Below are 9761 nucleotides of genomic sequence, written 5' to 3'. Positions count from 1 at the left end.
AAAATGGAAAATTGTTTGGCTTCTTCTGTGTAAGAAAAATCGATCGGCGACTGTATTTATTTGCATAAAAGGCGATTTCAACACAAAACAATTTCGATATAACGAAGCAAATTGCCGATTTCATTATATCGAGGTATAACTGTATATAGCTAGGCCAGCATGTCTTCATTCAAATGTCAGTCTAGCTCGATATTTATTAAATCCAGCCATAAGCACAAATGTTGACCAAAGGTTTGCTCGCATTTCGCTTTAGCAGTAGATTTGTTTCCTGCTGACTTGCAATTTTGTTGCAACGCCTCCACCTTCTGCTATAGTGTTGTCGTAGCAACTGTCTACTGATAAAATACACAATCTCTAACTTTAAAGCCCAAGAAGCTCAACAATTCTCTGAGCTACTCACACACAGGGTCTTCATCACACTTCAGAAGTTTTATTTCCACACAATTTTGGACGGGTGAATTTATCTGGTCAATTGCTGAGGCCCTGGTGAAAAGAGGGTACCACTCTGCTTATTTGCTGTTCGAGAGGGAGCAAAGCCAAGCAGCTTCTGTGTATTCTGAAAAATAATTTTAAAAAATGCAAATTGGTGCACAATTTTAATTCCGAGTCTCTCTTGCCACAACACTTGTACTGTACTTTCAAACCCAGTCCATAGTTTCACGAACTTAAGTTGCACATGCTGCAGACTATACATTAAAATTTTTCTATACATGTACTCATTTACTCTGCATGCTTGAAAAAAAATTGGGCTTGTACACAATATGCTCAACTTTTTTGTAATAAAAAAAGTTAATCATGTCTGACAAATTTGAATTGGGTCAATGAGAAATATATATAATGTTACTACAATACTTTTAGCTACCAATTATGCAATGGCTGTAGAAAAGAAAAACCTCCAGCCACTGATGGCTCATACAATTACAGACACTGTGAGGTTGCATTAACGGTTAAAGTGATAGGACTACAAAATGAATGTTTGCACCACACAAACATTTGTACTGCCTACATGTATATCCATGGCTCTCTTTCCTCAGCCTGGTAATTGGGTCTGGAAGCCATTAAAAATGTGGCATTGCAGTCACTTTGGTATTGAGCATTATGCACACAACAGAAGATCTCAAATTTATTTGAGACTCCCTAAAATATTTTTTTTTAAATGCAGTCGGATGTGGTCTCGAAAACATTGGTATACAGGAAGGCTACACCACTGCAGCACATTTCACCATCAATGAACTGCAGATCAGCACTCACCTGCCTGATGGACATGGTACAGAGGATATAAAGAAAGATAAAGGAACAATCTGTATAGTCCTCTCCAGGCAGATTTCTGTGCGAGAGGCTTTGGATCCAGGAAATTGGCACAAATGGCAATTTGGCGACAACCCGGCCATCAAAGCTGAAACAAGCACATTGTTGAATAGAAGAATTGAAGAATGTTGAATTGAAGATAAATGAAGCCCAAATCAAGAGAACACATAAATTATAAAGCGATATTAATACACGAAACTTCATTCGTCAGCCATCATTTTCTGTACGAAGGGCTGGAAGATATCAGTACCTGTAGAGACGGAGGAACTCGTGTAAGTAGGCTTTTTGTTTTTTTATCCCAATTTTGTATTACAGTTCATGTGTTCTTCATGTTCTTAACTTGCTTTGGGTTCGGTTTATCTTTGGTCTTTAACATGTCTTGGCATATGTCTCACACATTGATGCCTTTTTTGCTGGAATTGTGAGGGCATGAGTGGTTAATGCTTCTCTTAGCACTACCCTCTAGCGCCTCCTCTTTATCAGCTGCCTGACAGCTGCATGTTGCATAATGCCCTCTAGACCGTCTCCCTGCTCCATTTGCTTGCCCATACCATCCTTGCATGGTCACAATGCTGATGGCTGCATCAGAAGGCATCAGACCCTTTTTGCTCAAGTAGTTTATCTATGTACAGGCGGTAAAGTTGATTGGTGCACCATATTCCGAACCTTGAAACCATCGGAAGCCTGCCATTGCCACAAGATACCATGGCATCAGCCTTGAATGCTACAACCAAGCTGCAAGAACAACTCACCGGTAGAGGCAGAGTAGTGTCATTGAAATACCATTATTTCCAGCCAAATCGGCCAAGCTATTAAAAGAACAGGCTACAAGATATGAGGATTGGACCAAAAGGATTTTGTTGGCAAAAGCCATATGCCATCAAAAGCCATCTTATATGTTAAATTGGCTTATCAGCCGAAATTGATTAGCCAATTTATTAATAGTTTTTGGTCTAATAGTGCAAGTTTGAACATCGAACTGTTCTTTGCATTCCAAAACATCATACATATTGAATACTTTCCAGCCCACATTAGTTATTTTTTTCTCCATTTCAAAACTGATGTGAAATAGAGTGAAGTGCGTTTGCAAGTGCGCGACAAAAAACGAGGCTTTAAACGAACTGACTTGTCTTAATGCCTAACTTGGATACCATGTAAAAGTGACAAGGCTGGTGCTAAGAGGAAGCAGCTGCATGATGCTGTAAGCATGAGCAGTGCTTGCTGGCTTAGGGCTGTGATAAGAAATACGGTTGATATTTGCAGCAGCCAACAGTTTTGCTGACGCCTTGTCGCTTTCACACGGTTGCTGAGTTAGCCCATTTAGTAGAGTTCTTTGAAACACCCCTTGACAGTGCTGCTTTTACGTATCTGAGGCACGTGCTAACTGCATTGTCCCCCCCCCCCCCCCCCTCATATTTTGTGATACAACTTTGAACTGCCGAAAAAATAACCAAGGAAAATGTTGCGAGCTGGAAACTGTTAGATCTGATGTTTTCAAATGCAAAGTAACATTTGGCATATGCACTTCTGGCACTTGGCCAGTACTTAAAAAGTTGAATAATTAAATTTCGCAAGTTAACTAACTAAACAACATAAGCAATACTCCAGTTTTGGGAAGATTTTTCCTGGCAGGACATTGGCTCATGTACATTGTCGCCGGTTTTTGAATATAGCTTCAACAATGTTAGCTAGGACACCTTGTATAACGCTGATACTTTTTGAAATGTAAGCGCTAGTACTTCTGAAATGAGCTGTGCTGCTAAAGCTTCACTACTACTGGTCATCACACCTTTTACTATCCTCAATGACAGCTTCTGAACCTTTTAATTTGCTTTTATGGCAACAGCCACATTTGCTGGAAGTACACCCCCAGAACAAAAGTGACCAGCAAAAGTGACCAGAGTCCGCTACTCAAAACTTAAAAAAAACAAACTTGGAGGATGCTTAAGCTTCGCCTTTAAGAGTGGAATGCGATAGTCTTGTGCTAGCTGATTCCTACTTGAGCTAGCAAATTACCTTATGTCATCCCCCTACCTAACTTTCTGTCATCCTCGACTGTGCTTCCCTTCGCTTGGCATCCCATTCTGTAACTAATGGTCCACCAGTTATCTGCCCTACGCATTACATGACCTGCCCAGCTCCATTTCTTTTTACAGTGCAGCTGTCTATGGCAAGGATCCCGGGATTTCTTCGTGGCGTAACGTCGACAGACAACAGTGGTGGGCCGATCCCTGTGGCCGTGCAGGGCACTGCAATGGCTCATACCCCCGTAAGGCAGAGGCTACAAGCTGTGACTGATCGCAAGCAAAAAGGGGTTTGTGTGTGAGTTTCCGCAAACAGAATTATGTTTTATTGTATGTTCAAATTACAATCCAACGCTACCCTGTCTGTAGGTTGTGTGTTAGTCGTACTTTACGAATTTTCTGACGCATTTTACTTTGAGAAATTCAATTAGTTCAGTAACGCCTATGTGCCACGTGGAGGGCCTACGTGGTTCTGGTTTGGGATGATATTTTTCTGATGGACAACGCCGACGGCGGACGTTGTCAATTCACGCTATGAAATATTAGAAAAATATTCGCATTTACGAATGACTATTCGATTTGATTACTGAATCAAATAGCACACTATTCGATTCGTTATTTGAAACTTTTTAATATTCGCACACCCCTAGTTTTCAAAGACCAGTTTATACACATTCAAAGTTGCAAGCAATTCTATGAAACACCATTTTCAACAAAGAAATTAACCTTATATTCCCTTTTCTTGCTTCCCAGGTATTAACTGCCTAGAGGGGAGATCATACCCCACCAACACCAAGCTGCTGCTTTCTCTTTTGATTCCAGAGGAGCACAGTAATGCTGCCTCGTAGATAAAACAGTCATCTTAAGTTCTTTATTGATTGGAACAGTGAGAATGCCACCTGCTCTGATGCAAAGTGTATAGTGTGCAGTGCATTGCATGCTATACACTGCACTATCATAGGAAAGCTCTTTCAAGTTCTCTACAGCTGTCGCATGGTTAACAAGAGCTTCACAAGCTCCCAGGCTCAGTGTACGATGGGCTGTTCCTCAAGAACTCGTAAAAAAAAAAAAAAAAAGTGTCAGAGTTTTCTGAACTTCTTTCAAACAATTCCTTTGATGGTCACTTTTAATGTGTTAATAGCAAGACAGTTGCGAGTGATTTTTGAGTAGTCTCTGCCCACCACTTCTTGTCGCTCAATTGATGAGAGCATTCGCCAAGTGCTTAAGAACCACCACATGTGGACTGCGAGGATGACATGCTGCCTACACTGCAGCTGTTGAATGTGGATTTAGTGCAGGGTTGCAGGCACTGACTACTTTCATCTCGACATAGGTCAAAATAAAGGCTGTCTTGTCATGTGCAAGTGAAGGTGCATACAGCAATGCATTGAGTTTTTCTGGCCTTTTGCAGAGCAACTGTACTTGTCTTTTGGTGAATTTGCCCTGACTCATTATTTGGACATTTTGGCAGCTGTACTTCATAGACTGTAAATTCAAGGATTTTCAAGGACTCATTAAAAATTCCAGGACTTCCATGGCCTCGAAGACATGGTTTTTAAATTCAAGGGTTTTTAAGGACTCTAAAACTGGACCATGAAAGATGTGCGAATTGACCATTGTTGCTGTTAACAAGAGTCTTCACACGACTCAGCTTGACACTGCTTCCACTGTGCTCTCCTGTCCCAGTTGGTGTTGTGCATATGCTACTTTTTCCTGTGGAAGGCTCTTGCAAGTCTAGCACTTGTCCCGTTCACTTCCTCCCTTCTGTATGTGCCAATTGGCTGGTTTTTCTTTTTGTACCCCATCTGTCAGTGTCCGTCTCTTGCCTGTTCACCATTCTTTGTAATAGATTACCAGTTAGCACAAACCTACATGCAAAATCCTCCAGGGTGTGCAAGCAAGCTGTTGTGAGAACACTGCTCAAAAAACACTTCAATAATGCAGATTAACTAATATACGAGGGCGGTCCGATAAGTACTTAGCCTCACCGCGAGAGCGCGATGCTATCGCACGAGACATATACTGACGTTGAGTACGCTCTCTTAGAGGGACACATGCAAAGGTCCAGTCAAATCGGGCTCGCGGTTTTGTTTTTGGCCACTTGAGGAAGATGAAGCAGGTGATTTTTCATGTGTCCGTTAAAAAAATGGAAAAAGAGCAATATCGGTCGGTGATTCAATTCTTGTTTTTGGAAGGGAAATCGCGCAGCGAAATCGAAAAGCGACTGGATGCCTTCTACTGTGAGTCTTCTTCTTCGATGGCAACCGTCAAAAATTGGTTCAACGAGTTTAAACGTGGTCGCACGTTGGTTTTTGATGAGCCTCGCCCAGGGGCCCCGCAAACGGCTACCACGGCCAATAACGTGGCAAAAATCTATGACCTTGTATTGGCAGACCGCCGACTGAAGGTGCGCGAGACAGCTGAGACAGTAAGAGTTTAAACGTGGTCGCACGTTGGTTTTTGATGAGCCTCGCCCAGGGGCCCCGCAAACAGCTACCACGACCGATAACGTGGCAAAAATCCATGACCTCGTATTGGCAGACCGCCGACTGAAGGTGCGCGAGATAGCCGAGACAGTAGGCATCTCAAAAGACCGCGTGGGTCATATCCTGCATGAAATTTTGGGCATGAGAAAGCTGTCGGCGCGATGGGTGCCGCATTTGCTCACTCCGGACAACAAGCGCGTCCGTGAGGCCACTTCAGAGCAGTGTTTCAAGCTGTTTAAGCGTAATCCGAAGGAGTTCTTGCGTCGTTTTGTGACCGTCGACGAAACATGGATCCACTGGTACACACCAGAGACCAAAGAACAGTCGAAACAGTGGACTGCACCCGGAGAACCTGCTCCGAAAAAGGCGAAGACTATCGCATTGGCCGGAAAGGTGATGGCCACCATTTTCTGGGATTCTCAAGGTGTGATCTTCGTCGACTACCTTGAGAAGGGCAAAACGGTGACAGAACCTTACTACGCCAAATTACTGGGCCGATTCGACGCCGAATTGGAAAAAAAATGGCCACATTTGGTGAAGAAAAAGGTGCTCTTCCACCATGACAACATGCCAGCTCACACCTGCGCCGTCGCCACAGCCAAGTTGGTCGAACTGGGTTACGAAGTGGTGCCCCATCCAGCGTATTCTCCAGATTTGGCCCCGAGTGATTTCTTCTTGTTTCCCAACTTGAAAAAGTCACTCGCCGGACAAAAATTTGAGTCGAATGAAGAAATTATCGCCGCTACAGAAGCCTACTTTGTAGCTCAGGAGAAAATATATTTTTCTGACGGGATCAAGAAGTTGGAGGATTGCTGGGTCAAGTGTATAGAGTTGAAAGGGGACTATGTTGAATCGACACCATTCCAAAATTTTCGTTTTTCTTTTGAAGGCTAAGTACTTATCGGACCGCCCTCGTATGCTTTAACTATTCACCACAGAAGATATAGTCAAACTTTATTATAATGAAAAATGGGTTATAACAAATAATGGGTATAACGAAGTAATCCTAATTCCCTTTTAAATTCTTGTAGATATCCATGCACTTAACATCTTATTTTAATAGAGCAAAGATTTCTTAACCGCATGGTATTACGGGACACAACTATTTGCGGTCTTTTTATTTTATTTTTTTTTTTCTGGAGGAAAAAAAAAAAAAAAAGGTATGACGAAGTGATAACTTTAAGCACTGCTTGTATAATTTGCTCAAATAATGCGGACATTTTGCTGGCATGACACCACTAAGGTGACTAATACCGGTGTCACACGACCACTTTTGATAGCGATGAAGCCTGATCCGTAACGAGATTGGCTCCCTCGCGCAGCTTGCGCAGAGTCAATCACGACCGAGAAATTCGATCCAGATCGGGCTTGATCGCGATCAAAAGTGCGCCATGTGACATTCGTATAAGACACACGTCCACCAAAATGCTTCATGCAACAAGCGAAAGGTGCATGAATCATGATTGGCGGATTTGTGTATATGGCGGTGAAAGACGGCGGAGACGGCTCGCTGAAATTTGGAAGCCGCTGGCCAGCTTGCAAAATGCATGTGCCATTTGGCACCACAGCCTCGTTGGCTTTTACAAAAGGAAATAAAAGGTCAAGCACTCACATTGAATTGAACATGCTGAGAAGGGCTGTAAAGGCAAAGCCTATTGCAAACATTGACTTCATTTTCACCTGCAAGCAGACACAAATGGTTCAAGCCATGTGCGTTAAAGCGCTTTAGGAGTGGAAAGGGAAAATCGCTCACAAGTGAGAGGTCCCTGTTATTGTTCTTCAACTTCTCTTCTTCCCGCTCTGTATCATACACAATTATTAAACAACAAAAGTGATTAAAACAAACAAGCATTGTGGTGAAGTGCCAAGAAGCATGAAACCTTAACCTTACCTATTTTCTTTTTCTGTTGTCGGGCGGCTGCCTCACCGTGAGCCTCTTTTTTCTTTTCCACTGCAATAACGAACACGCTGCAGTTAAATGCCGATAAACAATAATTACAGCAGTTCGTCGCCAGGCGCACTCCTACGATGGTTGACTGCTAACCAATCAATGGACAAACTTGTACTACACACGCACACAAAAAGCGCACTTACGTCGTTTGCTTTGTTTCTCAACTTCGGCCTTTAGTTTCTGGTACTTGTCGGTTCTGTACACCATCAGCCATGTCAAACCTTCAACGAACAGCAAAAACCGGCTTTGAGCAGACCCAAGGGTAAACTTCTGAAGTTGCGCCGCTACGGCGCAAGCAATTTTGCATGACACACGTCGCTTCAAGTGTTATAGATTCCGTAGGCTAAAACATAACGTACCTTCGCTCAGCAAGGCCGTGAATATGGAAATTACGAGTATTAATAAGGTGTCTGACCACATTCTGGATCCAAAGCTTGATCAGCCGAATAAGTCTACAAAAACGGAAACTGTTGATTTCACAATGTCTACATTGTTGCTTGCCAGGTAATGTTTCTCGGCTGTAGCAGCCAAGGCACCTGCCAAGGTCTGTCTGGCAGTGCCATACAGGTTCGTGAGCCCACAAGCGCTTGAACACTAAAAAACGAAAAAAAAAAAAAAAAAAGCTGCAGGCTATCTCGGATCTATATGTATGCTATGAAACAAAATTTTGGGAACATTCGAAGTTTGAGGGAGGCATAAATAGTGCTTTAATAGTGCAGGTAGAGTGTACTAAAAAACTATTCCAGTACACTCTAGTGCGAGTACAGTGCCTAGAATGTAAGTATATTCTAGGCACTGTAGTGCGAGCGTCATATTCTAGGCACTGTAGTGCGAGCGTCCATGCCGTTCGTGCTATAAATAGATAGGGGAGTGCAGTTTTTTCCTTCCTCCATGGGGGAGTATTTGCAACCCTTGCAGCTCCCGCATAGAAGCCGTAGTACAGTGCCTAGAATATACTTATATATTCTAGACACTGTAGCCGTAGACTAGCGCCCCAGTTTTTTCCTTCCTCCATGCTAGCGCCAGTACATGGCCACTGGCAGAGTTCATGGGGTGCGACTGTTTTCACAACAAATCCGTGCAGGGGCGGGGCCTCGCCTCGATGACGTATCACCATCTTCTTTTTTTCCTCTCTCTGTTTGGCGGCGCGGTCGCTGTGCGGCGCTGGTTTTTGCATGGAGGTCATTCGAGGGCAGGGAAGCCAGCAGCAAGATAGAATTTGAGGAGCGATTGAGAGAGATGGCAGAAAAGCGGTGGGCAAGGAGAGTTTTCAGTTATTTGTACATGAGGAATGTTGATACAAAATGGAGGAAGCTGACCAGAAAACTGTCAATCAAATATTTGGACTGCAGGAGGGGTGCAAACCAGGAAACAGCGGTTAAGAAAAAGGTTAAGGAAACAGAGAGGGGTCTGTGGAAAACAGGGATGCAGACGAAATCAGCACTGGGCACATACCGAACTTTCAAGCAAGAAATTGCCAAAGAAAATATCTACGATAATTCTAGGGGAAGCTCTTTGTTGTTTGAAGCCAGGACGGGAGTATTGCGGACTAAGATGTACCGAGTCAAGTACCAAGGTATAGACACGTTGTGCTGTGCGTGTGGAGAAGAAGAGGAAACGGCTGAACACCTCATACTTTTCTGTAGGGGCTTAACCCTACAGTGCAAGGCAATGGGGCTGATTTTTTTCAAAGTATTGGGGTTTAGGGACAGTGAAGGCAGAATAGACTTTAAGCGGGTAGAAATAACCAAACAGAGGTTATCTGATTGGTGGATAAAATTAAGGCAGGGGTGAAATTTCACCCACCACAAAGTACAAATTATGTTAATAGCCATGGCTAGGTGGCGTATGCCACCGCCCGATTTAAAGGGTTCAGCCTCATCCATCCATCCATCCATCCAGGCTCCCTAGATCAGCTCATTCCACGTGAGCGAGAAGTTGACGCACGTATCATATTCGCGGCGTGCGTTGTTTGTTTAGCTTGTGAAAGCG

General features: G+C 43.3%; 1 protein-coding gene across 1 annotated transcript; it reads right to left on the bottom strand.

The window, feature by feature from the left end:
• Positions 1-414: 414 nt before the first annotated feature.
• Positions 415-8284, bottom strand: LOC119436843 (calcium load-activated calcium channel-like). Its single transcript, XM_037703832.2, has 7 exons — positions 8129-8284; positions 7913-7990; positions 7710-7769; positions 7572-7618; positions 7431-7498; positions 1252-1396; positions 415-556 (listed from the first exon to the last, which is right to left on the bottom strand). The coding sequence occupies exons 1-7, from the start codon at positions 8187-8189 to the stop codon at positions 461-463; spliced, it is 555 nt and encodes a 184-aa protein (XP_037559760.1). The 5' UTR covers positions 8190-8284; the 3' UTR covers positions 415-460.
• Positions 8285-9761: the final 1477 nt, after the last annotated feature.

Source organism: Dermacentor silvarum, chromosome 1 (assembly GCF_013339745.2).
Source record: "Dermacentor silvarum isolate Dsil-2018 chromosome 1, BIME_Dsil_1.4, whole genome shotgun sequence".
Lineage (NCBI taxonomy): Eukaryota > Metazoa > Arthropoda > Arachnida > Ixodida > Ixodidae > Dermacentor > Dermacentor silvarum.
This window is presented reverse-complemented; position numbering and strand designations above follow the sequence as displayed.